Source organism: Phaethon aethereus (genome assembly GCF_964289735.1).
Source record: "Phaethon aethereus genome assembly, chromosome: 5".
In the NCBI taxonomy this organism is placed as follows: domain Eukaryota; kingdom Metazoa; phylum Chordata; class Aves; order Phaethontiformes; family Phaethontidae; genus Phaethon; species Phaethon aethereus.
This window is the reverse complement of record NC_138579.1, coordinates 40,604,576-40,624,689: the sequence shown is the minus strand read 5'-3', so window position 1 is coordinate 40,624,689 and position 20,114 is coordinate 40,604,576. Positions and strand designations below refer to the sequence as shown.

Here is a 20,114-nt window from a genome sequence, read left to right as displayed (position 1 = left end):
ACTGTGACAAGCAATGGCCAGATGACAGACTGTCTCTCTACCATACCTTAAAATTCTTCTGGGATTCAGGTGTTGGGCTATCAAGATCTATCAATTTCTTCAGCTCTTCTTCAACAGTGGACTTGGATGCTCGCTTCGGTGATGCTCGTAGATCTCTTGCTGAAGCACGCAGCCGAGGGTGGGCCATTTCATTGCCATCACTCTGGTGACGTCTTAAATGAAATGGAACAGACACATTCAGGTCTCAAAGCCCTGGGGCAGGAGGCATGAATGAAACAAGAATTGTAACACCCTCAAGGTTTTCAAAGAAAGAACCTAGGTAGGGGGCACAGAGGAGGGAAGGAGTTTCGCTAATACAGCGAGGAGCCTCATCTTAATTAATACCTGATGAAACAATAAACTTGTTTAAAAACATCAACTAGCAACACACTTAAAGGGTATTGTAATACATTTTCCCAATAAGGGACTGAATCTATTAAAATATCGTGTATTCTGTAAAAACCTAAAAAATATAGATGTCTACAATGACTCCAAAAGCAGCAAATCACTAAGTTTCTTTAATCTTTTAACTGGCTTTTTATAATGCAGTTATCACAAAGTTTCACCATCTCCTTTTGACATCCAGTTATTGGTATCATCTAGGGATACTGTGCTTGACCCTATAAAAGTCAAAAGGGTTGAATAAATTACTTTGAACTTTTTGAACCACTTGCTTTCCAAGTCATACTAGACTTAAAGGATCACTATTTTCCCTAGTAAGTTGCTTCTCAATTTCTCTTCCAAAAGAGATGGTTGCATGTTGTAACACAGAGAGATCTGGGTTAAACCAGATACTGGCAGCAATCTTAACAAGGCAACACGGAGTGCCACAGACCTAATGCACAGCATGCATGGTACTACTACACGGATGAGAGGCTTAAGGAAAACTCAGGTTCTACATTAAGAGGATTCTTAATATTTGCTAAAATAGCATTTTGAGTCACCCTTAAGAAGTCCCAAGGAAAGATAAGCTTTAATAGGAATGAAATCCATACAGCTCTCTAGAGATGATTAAAAAAATCTTATACAAGTTAACAGGGGTGAGATTAGCTTACTATCAAATATTTAAGCCTAACTGCAGAACTTTAGATTAGAAATTAAGTTCTACAGAAGACTAGGCATTCTATTAAATAGTCTTGAGCTCTTCTATACAGAGCAGTGTCACTGATCTCAATGCTTCTTTACAATTCAAGCAAATAACCAAACAAGATAACCAAAAAACAGTCTTACTTTCTTGAATCCATAAACCCCACCGAGTTTATTGTCCCTTCTGGCTTTTTCCATCCGATCAGATACTTGCTAGTAGCACCCTGGCGAGGGTAGAAAGTCCTAGGACCGGATGAGGAGGAAGAGGAGGAGGAGAAAGAAGGTGCGAGCTGGGGAGAAGTAGCAGAATGAAGCTCTTCTTTAGGTGAGCTTCTGGCACTGGTGAAAACAACCGGGCTGGCAGAGTGTCGTGAGCTCATGGTACTAGGAGAAAAACATAACAAAGAAAATTTCCCTCAAATGTGTATATATGCACCTTTTAAAACTATTTTTAAAGCAGAACTCTGGGCACAAGATGTTACCCTTATCAATAGTGGGCAGAGTAGCAAAACCAGTTCGCTCTTCTTAAGGGCCTCCCACCAATGTTTCATTAAAAACATCTCACACAGTAATGAAAAATTTTATAAGCAACCTCTAAGAATGCAATATACCACTGTCCTCTCATTCCCCTTCACAGGTGGGAAACCAAGGGTTCACAGTCATTAGGCAGCTTAAAATTAATACTAGAAATTGTAGCTGAATTAGCAAAAAAGAACCCAAGCCCAATTCTTTGCTGGAATTCCTGGCTGTGGAAGAAGACATATTTTGAACGAACTTAACCAACAGGAAACATCTCTTTAAAACCCCACAACAAACCAAAGAAGAAACCCATGCATCTTTCAAAAGAGAGCTTCTTGGATTTTGCCTGAAAAGCAGTTACCATTTGCAAAAAAGAGGACTCAAACTGAGAAGTTCAAGCAGGTCTCTAACATATATCACAATTTGTCTAGGTAGAAAAAGAGAGCTGTAATGACCAACTGCAGCTTATTGTTGGAAGGGGTGGAGCTTTAGATGGGAGCTACTCTTTAGTTATGCTGATATTCAAATCTGATGCAACTTGCATAATATCAGGAGCACGAAGGCTTAAGACAATATTTACTATAACAACCTTAAAAGGTCAGGCGTTTCTACGTACAGTTACAGGAAACTTTCTGTACAGCCTTAGTACTGAAATAGTGTTATATATTTGGAGACCAGTTTTCTATCGGCTCTCTACACAGCTTAGCCACATTTTCATCTCTGTATCCAACACTGCAAGAAAGGAATTTGAAACAGATGGACCCATGGTAAAGAACAGTTTCTGACTGAGAAATAAAAATTAGCTGGAATGCTGAATAAATTCACTGAATAATCTCTTCTTTCTTAGCTTAACAGAAAATTCTTCACCACTCATTTCATATCTTGGTAGAACAATGCACTTTCACATCTCTTTCTCATACTGAAACAGAAAAAAGAATTTAAGGTTAAATTTATGTTGCCATCTGGGAAAATAATCTCACCTACACTTAGCCTTATAGAAGTCAGTCACCTAATCTATGCCATTTCTCTGGCTCTTGCTGTACTCAGTGGAGAAATAGCCCTAAGAAGTGACTCTCCTCATCTTAAATTAGGTGTCTCAGATACACAGGGAGAATTAATGCTTTTGGACTTTCTCCTCTCTCCATTGACAACACATGGAGTCTAAAAAAAATCACCTTCAACTATGTTTCATTTTCATACAGCTCAGGTTAAGCACCATGAGTCCCAACAGTTAAGTGCTTTGGATTTAATGAGGAGTCCGAGTGGATTGTAGTCTTCCCACCTCCAATAGCACCGGCTGCTGCAGCCCATGCTTCCATCTAATACACATGGAGGAGGCTGCAAAGTCCCTCATATCAGGGGCAAGATGCATCTTTCCATATGTATGCAAGTCAAATGACAATAATACAGGTTTTTCTAAATTATGTTTTTTTCTTCCCTCCATCTGTACATTTGAAAGCCCTATACAAAAGATGGCAGATTGGGAAAATATAGGAAGAGATTTTCCTGTCCATCAAGCCTGTATATCTGGCACTGCACAATACAACCTTCGTATTAGTAACAGATATAAGTAAACATAATTTATAGCAAGAAAGCAGAGAAAAATAAGAGCCGAGGGGAGAGGCAGTAAATTTCTCCTCATTCCCCCGTCTTCTTTTCCAATATTGAAAGACAACTCCTACACATGCTGAGTAAACCAGCCCATCTGTGAGGCATCACCACCGCAAAATTAAACTGCCAAGATGTGAGGAAGATGCACATCTTTAAAAAAAAAAAACGTATGGAGCTACTTTTTATTTTTATTTTTACCCACTTCTAAATACACTCAAGAAGTGGAGAGGTCTTTTGCTTCAGTGTAGGAAAAGGGAAATACTGATCACATTTCAGGATTCTTTAATCCATCAGGTAGTTCTCAAGGAACTGCTAGATGTGAGAAAACGTTTCTTGATAAAAACCAGTAGCAACTCCTAGATGGGCTAGTAACGGGATGCTTAATATTACTAGGCAAAGAGAGTAAAAAATTATGTTCAGTATGCTCTACGTAAAATTTATATATAAAATGCATATGTGTATATAATAAAGTAATTATTTTATTATATATCATAATGTATATACACATTATGTATTTTAAGTATTATTACTTTAATATTTATTATAATACATATCATATAATAGATGCCAAGAGTAGCCTGGCAAATAAGCAAGAAAATTAGCATACAGTTTTAAATACACTTTTCTTTAAAGTGTATTGCGTATTTTGAGCTGTGGTTTTACAATATAGTATTTTGGGAGGATATTCTGCTTCAGGAACTATGCACAGAACTGTGGATATGACTGAAGCGTCTCACCCTACAAGTAAACACTGGCAGGTCAATAGGATGCTGACAGATAGAGACACACACTTCTTAACTGAGAGCATATTCGGAAAGCAAAAGGCTTTGGATAAACTCTAGAATAATAATTCGCAGCTGGAACACTATGGCAGTGACGGGAAGAGATTAGAGTGTTCGACCCCAGGAAGCATGCAGAGGATTCCTCATACTGTAACAGACACCAGGACCAGCTTGATTATAACCAGAAGAAATTCAGTCCTCGTATTGTCAGGACACAAAGATAGCCACTGTTGGTCCCCCACCTCAGTAACTGAGGCATCAAGGATTAAATTAAGGAAAAATCCAAATATTACATGACAATCTGCAAGAATTGCAGATAAGGCATTCAAAAAAGCATTTACCATCATTAAGTAATATTCAGAGTATCTTAAAATCATTAGAAGTAATGAAAAAGATACCTGATTTGAAAAAGCCACTATTTGCCTTTTAGTTTTGGTAAGGGGGCTGTAAAAAAACATATAGTTTAGATGGAAATGGAAGTTTGATTTTATTTTTTTCCTAGGGAATTCATGCCATCAGCGCATATGGCTTCATTTAATGACATTCAGCTATAATGATTCTGTATAATTACTGGCCTACATAATGCAATTCTCCTGGGATGCAATGAGAAATCTGCACAATCATCAGGAAGGACTTTGGGAATGGGGGTGGAGAAGAAAAATAAAACCCAGCCAGAAGCCCTGCTGTAAAAGTTAATCACTATAATTTACATTTTGCCACCAATTCTCAGGTACAAGTTCTTTTATGCACCATCAAATGATCTGAACACTAATTATCGCGCCTGTCTTCTACAGACACAAACACTCTGATTTGTGGTTATTTTCTTTTCTTTTGTCGCCGAGTCCTTTTTAGGGCCAAATTCCTCCTCTTCTTGCTCAGAAACCTGACTCTAAAGACACCACAGACATTCTGATATCCACAGGCAAAAGGTGAAAAGCGAGAAGCAAGAGAGGGTAACAATTTAGAAACCAATAAACACACTAATTAAGCTGTTCATTTCTCACAAAAAGTAGCCTGCTCAGAATCATCCTTTAGTCTCCCTTCCTTCACCTCCTTGAAGCAGGCGGCTGTGGCTACATTTTGGAAGTGCCAGTTTAACAAGCCTCCAGCCCCGAGCCTCCACGGACGGAGCGACGGGAGGGTGAGGAGCAAGCAGCCGGACCCAGGGCTTCTTCAGGTCAGCACTGCGGTTCAGCGTGCAACCACCAACCGAGGACGCCGTGAGAAACGAAACGAAAGCTTTTTAGCCCAGACTCTGCCTTTGCTTTATTGTGAGGCATCAAACACATGCTCTAGTCTTCACAAATAAGAAATAATAATGAAGGAACACAAGTCAAGTCTGTTTTTTTCTCCACCAAAATAAACGATGTCGGTGCAAGGATTGCAGTACTTCTCAACTACACATGCCCCATGTGTTCTACGAATTGCTACTACTGCTCTTTGCGAAGAGCTGCATTTTTAACATCTGATTTTTAAATGAAACTGGAGAAAAAACCCCAACTGTTTTCTTTAGCATAAAGTCTAGGGAACCTTTATCCGGAAATTTCAGCAACAGCCCCCAAAAAACATACAGAGAACCATTTCAGTATCATCAGAGAAACATCATGTAAATTAATCCAAATCAACCAGTGAAAATACCATGTTATCAATGCTATCATATAATAAATAGTGAGATAACATCCTAGGCTTAGGTTTGCAATCAAGTTGCAAAGTAAATCCATGGAAGACAAAGATGAGCGCTGTCAGGGCATGCCTGCCCTGCGAAGATGTATTTAATTTTATTGAATTTTCTCGGCTTTTCTACTGAACTAATCCTGTTTGGTGCTCAGAGAAGAGGAAACCAGAACCTCAGAGGTACTAAGATGTCACTCCCATCAGGCACACCTTTACAATAAAGCTTCCAAGAGTTACATGTAAGTCTTCCAAGCTTGAGTCGCTTCTGAAAAAAATCCTTCCAAATGGAAACGCTACTGACAACTTTATTACAATCAGCATTTTGTGTAAGAATCTTACATTTAATGCTACTGCTAGTTACATTCAGACAAGTACCACAGGGTATGTGGTAAGCTCTGATGAACATTAAAAAAAAAATGCATGTAACACGTTTGTCTTAAAATAAAAAGTATAAAACTAGATAACCACCATATAATTTTTACCTTCATGAAAGGGGCACATGCTAACACTGCCCAAAATCTAAGTAAATCCCCCTGCATAATGTTTTTTACAGACTTGCTCAAGTCCTTCATGCATGCGTGCTACTGAGAACACGTCTTAAAGACTTGGGTGGGACTTATACCAACTGAGTATGAGCTTTAGTGCCAAAAATGGCCAATCAAGAGAACCAGCAAACCAGAGCAGGACTACCATTAATAGATGACTTAGTCAAAATTACCATGAGAAAGTACATGGAGACCATTCACTACAACACAGTCTCTATGACAACCCCCTACTTGCAGCTACTGTATGAGTTGTTAACTGTCTGATAAACATCTAGCCTTGCATAAATGTAGCTTTGCTCAAAATGATTAGCAAAAACCACTTCAGACTTCCAGTCTGCAGGTATTTTAGCTGCACACTCAAAACAGAGGTGCCTTAAGAATAAAAGTACAACAGTCGGGCTCCATAAGGCCAAGAAATTATGATGATCACACATCTTCCTTCAAAGACCTGTGTTTTCTTCCTTGTTGATAGTATGACACAATATGAGTATTTTTCAAAAAGCACACTGAATACTTCTTGGGAAGTGGGTTAGGAAAACGGTCTAAAGTAGAGACCAGCTGTCTTTGGCAGCTCTGATTAACTTGTAAAGTGAGTATCTTCCATCTGAGGTTTTCAAGCATATTATACATGTACTTCATATTGCCAATTTTACAAGTGGCAAAACTGAGGGAGAGAGGGAAGGTGACTAATGTGTCATACCCACAACCTTGCAGCAGAACGAGATTAAAATCTACATGCTAGCACCCCCAAGCAACTTGCTCTCAGTATCGATCATACTGACTTGCAAGCAGATGTCAAAACAAAAAAGACTTGGAAAAAAGTGCAAAACATCTGAAATGTGTACTTGCAAGACTAAAAAAGAACTCCATATTAAACCATTCATTAATAAAATGGACTGATCTCCTTTCTGATCCACATATGAACTGCAGTTGTCACAAGATATTCCTTATGAACACATCAGACAGGTGTCTGTCTTATGTTAGTTTAGTAGCAGCAGTATGGAATACGCTCTCAAAGACATTCTTCAGTGTTACAAGCATAGCAGATGCGAAGACTAAAGGCAGTGTTAATTTTCAGGCATTCTGCACAGTGAGATCTTTCAAAACACTGGTTAACATAAGTAGAAACCTTTCTCCAACATCCACTTCTCACTTTTGATAAGTTAGAGAGTGAGAATGGGAAAATGAGCGTGGAGGGGGTCAATCTCATAAGAGGTGAAAATTACCTTGTATGCGAGACAGCATCACTAAGACTGTAAGCACTGTTCTCCCTCGTTAGAGGACTGGAGGCTGGTTGACTCTTGCTGTGAATATCCAGACTCAGTGAAGACTCGGTCTTTCGGTCCATGTGGCTCTCTTTTTCTAATGTCCTGTCTGCAATGGAGACCACTTCGCTGGAGCTATGCCACAGTGGTGCCACCTTCTCCTTTGTTAGCCCTGTACGGGGAGATGTTGCTGCTCCCAGGGAGGCAGTGCTGCCATGGCTAGGTCCGTAGGAGGTGGTGTCTATGCCACTATCAGCTGAAGTCCCTTGAAGGTAGTTGTAGCTGTTCAGCTCTGATTCAGTGCGCTCTCCACTGTCATACCATTTCTCATCACTGTGAGCACTGGAGGCATTGCTGGAGAGGGTATTGCTGCTGGAATGGCTGGAGTAGTGGCTGTCAGACTACAAAAGAAACAACAATCCCCCAAAAACCACGGTTGTAAGTTTATTTCAGAATTATGGCAGTAAACAGGAGGAGGAAATAAACGGTTACAAAAAAGTCACCACTGCACAACAGGAGCTATTCTACCTTGAGGTATTTATGGATAGATACATGGAGGAGACTAATAAACTCTAAAAATTTCATTCCAACACAATGCATGTGCTGTTCTGGGTGCACATAAAAAGCTTTCATACGGATTTGGAAGCCATGGCTTAACTATTCAGGGAAAGCCAGAGTTGTTTGTATTTTGTCCAAAAATACTTTATTTACACTGTTTCCTTTCAAGCAGAGTTCTGCTCAGCCCAGTCCAATCCAATGACATTGGCTGAGCTGTGTAGACTTTGGATTGATTTATAACTACTAAAATTAAAAATATCTAATTTTAAGACTCCGATATTTTAGATCATGAAACATAACTAATCCACAGAAAGTGCAGATGTTATTTTAACAATCCAATTGCCTATCAAAGGGTTAAAGTAGGGCAAAATAACCACTGCTCTTCCTACCCTTTTGTAGTAGGGTGTATTTCCTCCTGAGCAGGTGTGTCTTTTGCAAATGATCACTGAAATGCCATTTAACTAATCTGAAATTGTTTTCCAAAAGGCAAAATTGGAAGAAAGGAAGCTTTAATGCAATGCTTTGAGGTTGTTCCCATCAGGGCATGCCAGTGTCTGGCTGGTTTGTGCGTTCTGTCCTTGATTACAGCCAGCTGTTAGGAAGAAACATGGAGGACATTCAGTCCTCAATTCCATAGTGGACATTGATGGAATATACCATTACAGGAAGAATTTCTTGCCATACACCCATCGTTGCTCACCTGCCTTTGGGGCATTTATATCCAGCTGAATGCCTTAATTTTAGTTTCCATCTACAGAATGTATCTACTTTCTGACCATCTATATAATCAGAACTGAAGCAGTTTTTCAGTAGGCAATGGAACTTATTTGGTGACCAGATGGCCCAGGAATAAGGGAAGGCATGGAAAGCAGACTTAGAGCCACTTCTCCTATTTGTCTACCCTTGGAGTTTTGGCTAACAGGCATGGGCAGAGATCCCAGACAAATATAAAAGAGTAGATACTGTTTCTGTTTTCACTGGAAAAGAGGTAAAATAGAGAATGGATGTATACAGAGAGCAAGAAATTTCAGCATCCACAATTCTTGTTATACTAAAGCAAGAATTGACAGAAAAACAGGAGGACTGTTGAGTTGATCTGGACTCCTAGTTATTTCCAATTAAAGTTACTGCTCTTCATTAGTAACTGCATCACTCCCCCTCCATCTGCCTACATAATAAAGATTTACTTTAACAATGACTAAATAAGAAGAATGCAAGCATTAATAATTCCAGTACTACACTTCGCACACAAGCTAATGAGTTATGTATTACACCATTATACGGTCAAATACATCTCATGGAAAACAGGTCAATCTAAATACAAAAACTAGTTTGTTCTCCTAAGAATATGAAGACAGGTGTGGTGGTGTTGGTGGTTTTTTTTGTTCTGTTAGTTTTTGTTTGTTGGGTTTTTTTTAATAATAAAGACATGTTGTTATGAATTAATAAACTAAAAGCCAATTCTACTGAAAGAAGAATGCTGATGAGCAGGAGCAAGTAATAAACACCTAAATAAATGCAACTAATACTTCCAGTATAATCACACAACACAACTCCATATTTTACCTGATGGTACAAATAAACAAACACACTAAATGATACAGCTTATTGGGTAGTTTAAAATTTAAAGAGTGGGGTTTTTTTTTAAGTCTAGCCACTTAAATAATTTTCAAGACATTTTAAGTTTATGAACACTACTGCATTTATCTGTCTCTCTGTATGTAAATCAGGAAGTTACAGTTTCCCAAAAGGTGTAAATATCTAACTCTGCAGAGACAGAAAGGCAGGATTTACCGTTTAGACACTAAACACAAATAAAACAAGAAAGATTTTTTTCACTAGGATTCCAGCAGACCTTTCAGACAATGTCTTCAAACTGAGTGCAAGGCAGATTATGGAAAAGAAGTAATAGTTACACTAGGTGAGGAAAGTGGAGAAAATACAAAACCAAAAGCAAGATCACTGTTCTGTTTCAAAGAAGCAGCTTTGAGTGTTGCATTCTAAAATATATTAGTAAGCTTTAAGTCTCACATGTGAGGGCTAGGAATAGCTTTGCAAACTCTCACAAATGCTCTACTTATCGCAAGATAACAAACAAGAAGTTGCTGTTCGACTGGCAACTACTAAGTATTTCAGTAAGCTGTGCTTAGCTTCTGTAGGGTTCAGGAAACAAGAGGGCTGCTCTACTGTTTCCCCATGTTCTAATAGGGTACAGGGCTTGAGGATTTTTTTCCCTTTCTTGTTTTAACTGTCACTCTAAATATAACTTTGAACAACACTTTTGGTATCAAGAGCTTGTAGAGCAAGAGCAAAACGTTAAGTAATTCCTTTTTTATGGTAACTTACATGACCCTGCTTATTTGGAGACAAATGAACCACAGGATCCTGTCTCATCAGTCTTCCACTGGGGCTTTCTCTGAAGGATGGCAGTACTTTTGATACTGCTGGGAGATGGCATGTTGGTTCTGCAATACAGCACACAACGATGTATTAAGGAGCGTAAGCAGTGCAACAAACTAAGAAAACGCATAATCTAATTTTACACTGCAATTTTTCCAATACTACCATTAGTTAAAAACTTTGGATACCTAATATGCAATTCATTCCAAATTGAAAAACCAAACCCAAACATACTGTGACAAAACACAGGTGAATAAGTGAGACCCCATTCCTGCCTGGCGTAAATCAGTAAGACTCCATGAAAACCCAGCAGCCACCATCCTGGCTTTTGTTAGAACAACCAGAATGGTACCATGCCCCTATTGTCCAACAGCACTGTATCAGAGCATTAAAACAGCAGAATATTAATTTTCACAGTGTATCGACATTGTTTCTTTATATGCACATTGCCTGTGGACAAGACATTAAAAAACCCGAAGATCCACATTTCCTTAAATTGTATTCTACGCAAGGCAGGACAATAGCAAAAATCTACAGTGATCACTTCAAATGAACACATTTTCTCCAGTACAACTACTACACACATTTCTTGTCAAAGCTCAGGTGAGTTAAATATTTTCTAATTGAAGAGATAGCAAAAATCTGTTGAAATCGCAATATTCCTTAAAAACTGATGGCTGTGAATGTGGAAACTGCATAGATTTACAAAAGAAAGGAATACTTACTAAATTAAACTAGACAAAAGTGGACAGAATTCAAATCATTCATCTTACGTGGACACTCGTAGGAGTGCTCTTTTCCAATTAAGCTTATTTTTTCCTAGGAGGTAACTATGGCAGTCTAGAGGGTATTCAGACAGCCCTTCAGGCAGGTAACTGCCTTCTCAGACCACAAGGTCAGTATTTTAAAGAGGGTCTTTCTTAGTTGTAACTTTTTATCTGTATCTTCTCTCCTGTGGTTATGCAATATTCTGCACTTCCAAAAATGCTGCCTTTAAGTAGAATGTGTGCTTATGAGCATCAAGTATTTAACAGCATCCATGGGAATTAGCAGTGCTTTTCCCCCCCACAGCTACAGTTTGTTCATCTTGATCTGCAGCATAACTATTTTTTGTTAAAAACAAATTTAAAAGTTTTATTTTAAATATGTATTAAAAAAAAAAGAAATCAAACTTGATTCGCCCTGGTAAGTGGTAGCAAGCAGTGCTGAAGCACAAAGAACGAAGGTCTTCTGTAGCTAAGAACAGGCCAGGAAGGAGTGAGTGGGTGGATTCACCGGACCTAATGCCTTATTTACCTTGAGACAGATTATCCCAAGTGGAAATGTGCTTATTTGTCATAAACCAAACTTTCACCTAGATTCACCAGACTGGCAATAAAGTCTCCAGTCAGAGATGCAGCTTCCAACTGCGACTCTACGGATGCAGGACAATACACAAGAGAGAACATATAGGGATTAAATGTCAGTATGCATTCCTCAGTGCCAAATGCCGGAGCCACCTCTTCTACCACACAATTTTTCGTGTTCTTTTTGGCCTTATTTATTTTGCAATACGGTGACACCTGACATTGTAGAACAGAACCTGCTGGCAGCTCCACTCAGTGCCAGCACCAACACCCAAATGTTGGTCTGCAAAAGTAATGCTGAGCAAAAGATCAGTTTTACATGTGTCATTACCATCACAGTATCAAAACATATGCGATTAAAAATTGTTCTGTCAAAATGAGAACTGCAGATCAGTACAATCACAGCTTTTTAGTGAGAAGTATGGGGGGAGTTGTGAGGGAGGGACTGACAGATGGCTTCAACAACAAGGCACAGCTCACTGAGGTTGTGAAGGTATGTGAACAACGTACATCTCCAGAACCCAAGGTTGGCATTTGCCCTAAACTCCTGCTGATCTCACTGAACCTTATTCTGTGCTCAACACAAGTCCATTTATATAGAACAAAAGCTATGTGTGGAACAGAAAAAGTATGGGATTGTTTAATCTATGGTAACAAAGTTAGAAAAAAAACAATCTATCAATCTTGACCATGGTCATCATGTTGGATCAATGCTGTTTGTAGACAGGACATTTCCATTGGTGTCAAAATCTCATTGGTATCCATTCAAGTCAAGCCATAGCTGCAGCAAAAGGTCTATGTGCAAAAACTTCAAATAAAGGCTTAACAATACAAATTCTCAGTACCCAGCTGTTTTATGTAGTTAATATGTTCCCCCAGCTGACAGCTTAATTGCCAAGTGCAATGAAAATGTATACACTGGTGGAAGGCGATTACCAAGCCTACCAAGATTTACTTCACTATTTAAACTTTAATTGCATTTTCTTCCATTTTGTACATGGTATTTTTATAGCTTCGATGATCAAACAATCAATTTGCATTTATACAGCACCGTTTGAAAGGGAGCATCACAAGCACTTTAGACAAACTAAGCAAAAATTAAAGTAAGCCAAGCCACTCGGGAGAGTAAGTGAGGTCAAACAAGTCCTCAACAGCAAGACAAATTAATAAGCGTGTCTACCCACTGCTTCTAAAAGGACAGAGTGTTTCAGAGTAACAGCATTAAGGTAGATTTAGTCCCACAATCAAATGAACTGAAATCAGTTCTTCCTCAGGTGATACTCATAGGTCTCAATGAAACAGCCCGCAGAAGCTAGTACATGCTCCAGACCTAATTATTCCTCCTGATCAACAAGGTTAACTTTCAAAGACACTGAAAACACAGTTCTTAAGAGGGTTCTCTCTCTGCGTGGAGAGGTATTGCCAAAGTCACCTCGTGGTTAGCACCACTTGCTCACTGTAAAGAATTAATTACCTACCCATCTGGTCAGCGATACTATCCTCACTTCTTTGCCAGCTGGGTGTGGATTTCCCGCTACCACCCGTATCTGATTGCGTGTTCTGCCTGTCAATGGAAGCAGGGGATCTACGGCTAATTCCAAACCTGTTGTAACACCCCAAAAAAACAAAGCAGATAATGATTTTAAATATGCATAAATCTCATATAAGGGGAAAAGAGCACTTTTAAGATCCTAGTGTCAAACAACAGGGCAGACCAATGCACAGCACAACTGCTTTAAGGATTTATAATGCTCTTCCATTTAATTTTTATAGCAGCTCTCAGGACCCATTTAGCACCTTTAACACATAAGATTACAGCACACATTAATTTATTGAGCATCTTTGATCAAGAACATCTGGTTACAGTGCATACAATTAAAAAAAAAGCAGACCACAACATTGATGTTTACATGGACAGGAGACCAGACATGGTTACAGAAAATTGACCACAATGAGTGAAACTTAAAAGTTTGGCTAAAAACCACAAAGGGAAATGAGGTGTGCTTATCAGGAAAATATATCAAGAATGGATCCTTTTAGCTGGGAAAGCACTCTCTCGAACTAGTCAAAGTGAGCATCAGAAAGTTTGTTAGGATCTCAGCCACCTTCCTGGGTTCTAAGCAAAAGACTAGTAAGATCATGCCTAGGTGATGCAGACATATATGCAAACAACATAAATGCATGCAGGACAATATTACACTGCCAAATATTTTAATTAAGCATTTATAAAATTCACTGTATTGGTTATGGATTCCTAAAACCTGGGGTTAATAAATTCTGTAAACTATTAAGTTATTTGATAATAAAATCATTTGAGTGGACTAGTGCAAATAAATACAACAGCTTTCCTGCATATATAGACACATACACCTATTGCTGTAGAAGAAAGCATACAGAGTAAAACGAAAGCTGTGCTCAATGGACTTTGCAAATCCTGCTAGATCACTTAGATGGATTTCAGAAAGCTCAATAAACATACAGTAAACTCAAGGAGAACAACCTAATGACAAAGGAGACACAATAGTGCCTCTGTGCCACACCGAAGTCTACATGCCTTATGCCTAAAAGCCTGTAAGAATTCAATCTATAATTCTGTATTACTTACAAGTCACAAGTCTGTAAGAATTTATAGTTACATTCAGAATTAGCAGATCAACCATTAAGAACTCGTCAAGACTAATGCATTTCTGAGGTTTTTTTTTTTAAATCAGATATACCCTGAAGAAAAAAAGAATTCCCCAAACTCTACATGCACAGAGTAACATCCAAAAAAATTACAAGCTGATATATTCTCTATATATCAAGGAGTTTCCTTAGCTATTATGTTAGACACAACAGGAAATAAAATACCCAAACTGTGCTTTCTACTCACTCTACTAGCTACAGACTGCCCGATATGACCTCCAATGTAAAACAGATCTCTGCCCAACTGTCAGTACCACTTCAGTGTGGCTCTCATTGGAAAGTTCATGTACCATCATATGACTCAGAACAACAAAATCCCACTTCCATCCTTAAAGACAAGCAGCTGGAACATGACTGTACACGCAGCACAGCTCCAAAATGTCCTATTTTGAAATGTGGGCCTTTAAATTTTACCAAACATGACCCTACTTTCCTTTGCTTTACTGCTCCCTGGTATAGTCAACATATGTTTTGCTGTATTAAAAAAAAAAAAAAGAAAAGAAAAAAGAAAACCTGGATATATCTGCCTTCTGAATACAAACAATTTAAATTTAAATCGCATTAAGTGAGCAAGGCTTTTCCTTTTCTATTCACACAGACTAGCTAGCATTTCACTTCATCAAATACCTAAATTAAACATGATGAATTCAATACCAATTCAACAGACGCACAAAAAGTCTAAACACAACATTTCAAAAGCTGATGGATTCTTTAAACTGATCTGAGGTAATGTTCAAATTTTTAACACTTGTAAAGTCTTTAGGGAAGAACATCTTTTCATGATAAATAACTAGAAGTTGGGAGCTAAAAAAAAAAAAAAAAAAAGCCAAAATCCCAAGAAATCTTGGTGCGATGAAGTTGTGTTGCATCAGTATTTTACTTCCTATGCGTTGTCCTCTTACCTAAACCCCATAATGTTCATACGTGTAAAAGCAGTGAATTTTGCATTTGGCATATTTTATGATTTGGGATCTTTTTTCCAAGATTAGAGATACACAAAGCCACCATGTTTCTAATTTTATTTCATTAAATTCACTGCTCTACTAATTGAGCAGCAAAAAATATCTTCAGATTGCCTTTTTTACATGAAGTGGGCTATTTAAAAGCAGGAATAATAAATGCAGGTGGTGCTACATTCTATGCTGCTTAAATATATAGCCCATTAGGGTATGTAGGAATGACCCCAAAAAACTCAAAGGAGAAATCAATCTGGATTAAAAGAACAGTGAAATTGTCTAAATATACATTTTTATATACATGTCATAAGAAGAAACTTGTTATTTCAGTATTTTTGATTTTCATTTTTACATTCTACCATTTTTTTTACATATACATACCTTCAGGTAAGCACTGGATAAGTATACAAAACACACATATATACATCAAGACAAATCTCGATATTCTTGAAGGCAGTGAATTTTTGCCTATATCCAGATCAGGATATGGACCAATACTCTAGAAAAGGCAGCAGTTACTGCTCTTACCAACAGAGGCTGGACTCACACCCATGCTTCCAGTCATTTAAGTTTCACAGACTTTCCAAATCTGTCATATCATGCAACAAGAAATATATACACAAATTATGCAGTTGAGACTTTCTTGCACTGGGAAATCTCAGGGACTGGCATACCTAGAGCACACGGCAGCCTCACCTCACGAAGATTACCTTCCGAACATGGTGCCCCCTCGGCTAGGTACCTACTCCAGCCCATCCTTCTCTCCAACATCTCAGCAACTGAATGCTAAAATAGCTCTCCCCTATTTTAACAACATATATGGGTTAATTGCTGACCAGCTCTACCTGGTACATCGAACGTCACTACAGAGCTGCCTGAACCTGGTCTCTCAGACGAATCTCAACAGAAGATGCACATGGAACTGCAATGATTTTTAGCAATGTGACAGACATTACTTTGCTTATTGAGGCAAGGGAAAGTTTCCTTCATAATTGTATTTTTCATGCTTTCCATGAAAAATGGAAAATCTTTTTTCATGCCTGGCAAGAAGTGTTTGGAAATGCCTGAGTAAATGTGATTCATGTGTACAAGGACAATATGGGAGGCAAAGTGCTTTTCTTATAAGAATAGAACACAATAGTCAAATAATTGGAACGTAGTAAGTGATTTTTCTTTTTTTTAAAAAAAGCACCCAGTAAGGAACATGCAAAGTTTATGTATTAATGACTACTTTCATTATTCGATTTAAGGTGTTTCCTTGCACCAAATTAAAACTTCAAAACCAAAAAGACTGTATACACAAGGTTTCTAGGACACATCTCTCTGCTGAACTTGCAAAATGCTCAGAGTGTTGTAGTGAATATATCTGTATAATTAACTTAAAAGATGGAAAAGGGCTGGGATGGGTGCTGGTGTGCTCTGAGGCCAATTCAAAATAAAAACCCCAGCATGTCTGAAAATCCCTTCCTACTCAAGCAGTTACGGTTGTGATGGTATAAGGACATATGGCAGCAATACCTTTTTTGTAGAGCAAGTGATGTAATTGGAAAAGAGCAGACAAGATACTGGGAGCACAAGCTGCTCTTCAGAATGTAAGGCAACACGTAAGTGATGCTGGCATGAATGAGCCAGGAAGTATTCAGTGTATAAAGAGGTTAAGTGCTTTTTCCAGCTGCAGAGATCTGGACACATTTCTATTTAGTTTCCTAACAGCAAAGTTTAATGGGTTTAGAGCACATCTCCTAATGTCAGTAGGACTTAAGCACAAACTTAAATAATGACCTGAACAGGCCTGATAGTCTCATGAATCAAAGCCTTCAGGAAGGTGTGCAGCAGAGATGGCCTCTTCAGAAAACCTCAAACTGAGCTGCAAGGAGAAGGAGAGGGAGGACAAATCTTCAGTGGCAGCACTTGTCCCAACACACGCTCAGAATAGCATTCTCTGGGCTGACAGAGCGCAGCGTCCCCTTACAGGCACCCAAACAGGCAAAAGACAGTACCTTGTGCTAAGCAGTTCCTGACAATGGTATTTAATCTTTGTAATAATACATTTTTTAAAATAGATACTTCTACTTTATAAAGGACCCAAACCAGAATGAATTACACACAATGACCTGCAACATACTCAAGAAGACTTCAGAGGGAAGCTTTGCAGTGTGAACTATCAGCAGTTTTGCCCCTTTATCTCCTCTACAGGATGTGATTTGGAATGTGGTAGACAGCTCTCCTGCTGCCAATTATTTTTTCCCCTACTTAATGATGCTTGCTTTATTGCTCCTCTCAGTGCTCTCTGAAAATGATACAGATTTCATTTCTTCCTCTGCAAGTTGCCCCTTACGTTGACATTGGATCACTTCAGAGAGTTTGAGGATTTCTGGAAAGCTGGAAGAGAGCACCTTAAAACAGGATGACCGTGAATATGTGAAAAAGATGCTAGCTGTGGATTACTTAGCACTTTTGTGACTACACATCTGAAGTCTTGGTTGCACACAACAGTACCTTGCTTCAATTATCAACACAGACTGCAAAGTCCAAAACCTATTACTTATTTCTTTTTAGAATCTAAACCTGTGAAATGCAGCAATTTGCAACATGAAACCCATACCTTTAATGAAGATTTTAAAATACATAAAGGTCCCTTTGTATAGTAACCTGAGCAGATGTAGACTAGGATCAGAGAGAGAGGTTAGGTTGCAAAGGGAAAAGGTGGAAGCAAGGGATTTCTAAAACTGACTTTTTCAAGAAGCATGACAGTGGTGTTTGAAAACAAACATGTTTTAATGCATGTAAACAACAAGCTGACAGGAGGCTGTGTATGCACTCCTTTACTTTAATATACATTACAACAAATGGAACACAACAAAACACCTGCCCTAAAAAGAATATGAAAGAAGTCTGGTGCCTACCCTTCTGGCATAGATTTTTGCCTGTATGTGCCCCCACCAGAGCCCGTCTCACTTGAGGATGATAAGTTGCTTGGAGAATTACGGCACTGTTGCGATCTTGCTAAGGCAATGGATGAAACCGTGACGTAGACATCAGAACCGGGGGACAACCTGTTCAGAGCAAACGGACCAGTCAAATCATCGATATTGAACAGCAATATCACAGTGTGAAGCATGATGGACAACATCATGCAAATTGTCATTTCAGCAAAGAACATGGCATCATGGAAACAGTAGAAATTGAGTCAGTTGAAGGATCAGACATTTCCCCCTTACTAATTTATTGGAAACCATGGAAAATCAGCTATAAAAAGCTGGATGCAGGGGAGTAAATGAAGAGAGGCAAGTGTGGGAATAAAATCCCGGCACACACTAGGAAAACAACCCAGTTTCTAAAGTCCTGATTTGTTTTTACAGATTGCTTGTAAGGAATAATGAAGCATGACATTCCTCACCCAAATCCCAAACATAACAAAATATTTCTAATTCTCAAAACAAACTCTTGCCTGGAATTTAAGCTAACTGTAGTGAGCTGTCTATGCAAACTCTTCCAAGAGTATCAAGCTTATCTCTATGCCACCAAATCTGTCCACATCAAATCACAAGGACTAAAAAATGTAATGTTATTTTTATAAATACCTTAAAAGCCCCCCTAAATACTTAACATTCTAATATAAAACTATCTCAATAGATCAGAACTCTATTTGAAAATACAGACCTGAGTCTTATGAAGATTTCTCCTGTTGGAACAGCCATACGGCAAATAAATGGGCTAGAATTGCAACACATATACCTGGCAGAATGGCTGGAAGCAGCAGGCTTATACTGTTCAACTCGTATATCCTGTTCTGTAGTTGAAGGCTTTTTTAGATCATTTTCTGCTTTGTGTGTTTATTTCCCAAACCCCGACCGAATTCACTGCCGCTAGCTAGTTTTTTGTTCTACTCTGTGGTGACCAAAGCCATTCAGAACTTCTGCAGTGAGTTTGAATTATGCCACCCATGAACATCAAAATCCTACTGTGAACGCAAATCTTTACTCATTTTAACTAGGAAAAAGACTACCACTTCCACAAGTTAAATAGCAATTTAATTTTTAACACTTAAAAAAATGCGTATTGGCTTCGGTGAAACACACAGATAGTTGCCTTGGTACACAACTTGGGTCTGGGCATTTACAAGATCTTAGCCTAGCCACTTAATCTGTATCTGTAAAGGAGTGGCAGATTTTAATCAGCTCTCACCACAATACTGTAAGAACTTTTAAAATTCAAAAACTCTTTTGAAATTGAAAAAAGCATCGCATGGATTAATGTTACTTATGCATGTGTATATACTCAAAGAGAGTATGTGTACACATATATAACAAATGTGCATTTGTCCCCCTCAGTACTGTGCAAAAAAGCAGTAAACTAACAAAAATCTTAAAATGGAAGGAGCAGTACTACTGGACCAAACACCTTGGTCATCTGGAATTTCATAAAGTGCATATGACTAACAGTAACTCTTCTTCCCCAGACAAGAAAGAAAGATCCAACACCTGACCATCACAAATACCACACCAAATCCAGTAATTCCTTTCTAGTCCACTGAACTGAATTTAACTTCTCACATTTATCATGCAACAATTCTGAAATATTTGATTTCAAAGAACACAGCTCAAGAGTTGAAAATTTGAGGAGCCATGAGCCAAGCAGTTAATTT

General features: G+C 38.4%; 1 protein-coding gene across 1 annotated transcript in view; it reads right to left on the bottom strand.

The window, feature by feature from the left end:
• Nucleotides 1-20,114, bottom strand: part of SIPA1L1 (signal induced proliferation associated 1 like 1) — a gene marked incomplete at both ends in the record, with an annotated part of 76,609 nt that overhangs the window by 12,043 nt on the left and 44,452 nt on the right. Inside the window, 6 exons of the mRNA XM_082000512.1 lie at nt 47-212; nt 1,270-1,509; nt 7,483-7,922; nt 10,426-10,544; nt 13,304-13,428; nt 18,373-18,522. Coding sequence (XP_081856638.1) covers nt 47-212; nt 1,270-1,509; nt 7,483-7,922; nt 10,426-10,544; nt 13,304-13,428; nt 18,373-18,522 — 1,240 coding nt within the window. The remainder of the gene's footprint in view (nt 1-46; nt 213-1,269; nt 1,510-7,482; nt 7,923-10,425; nt 10,545-13,303; nt 13,429-18,372; nt 18,523-20,114) is intronic.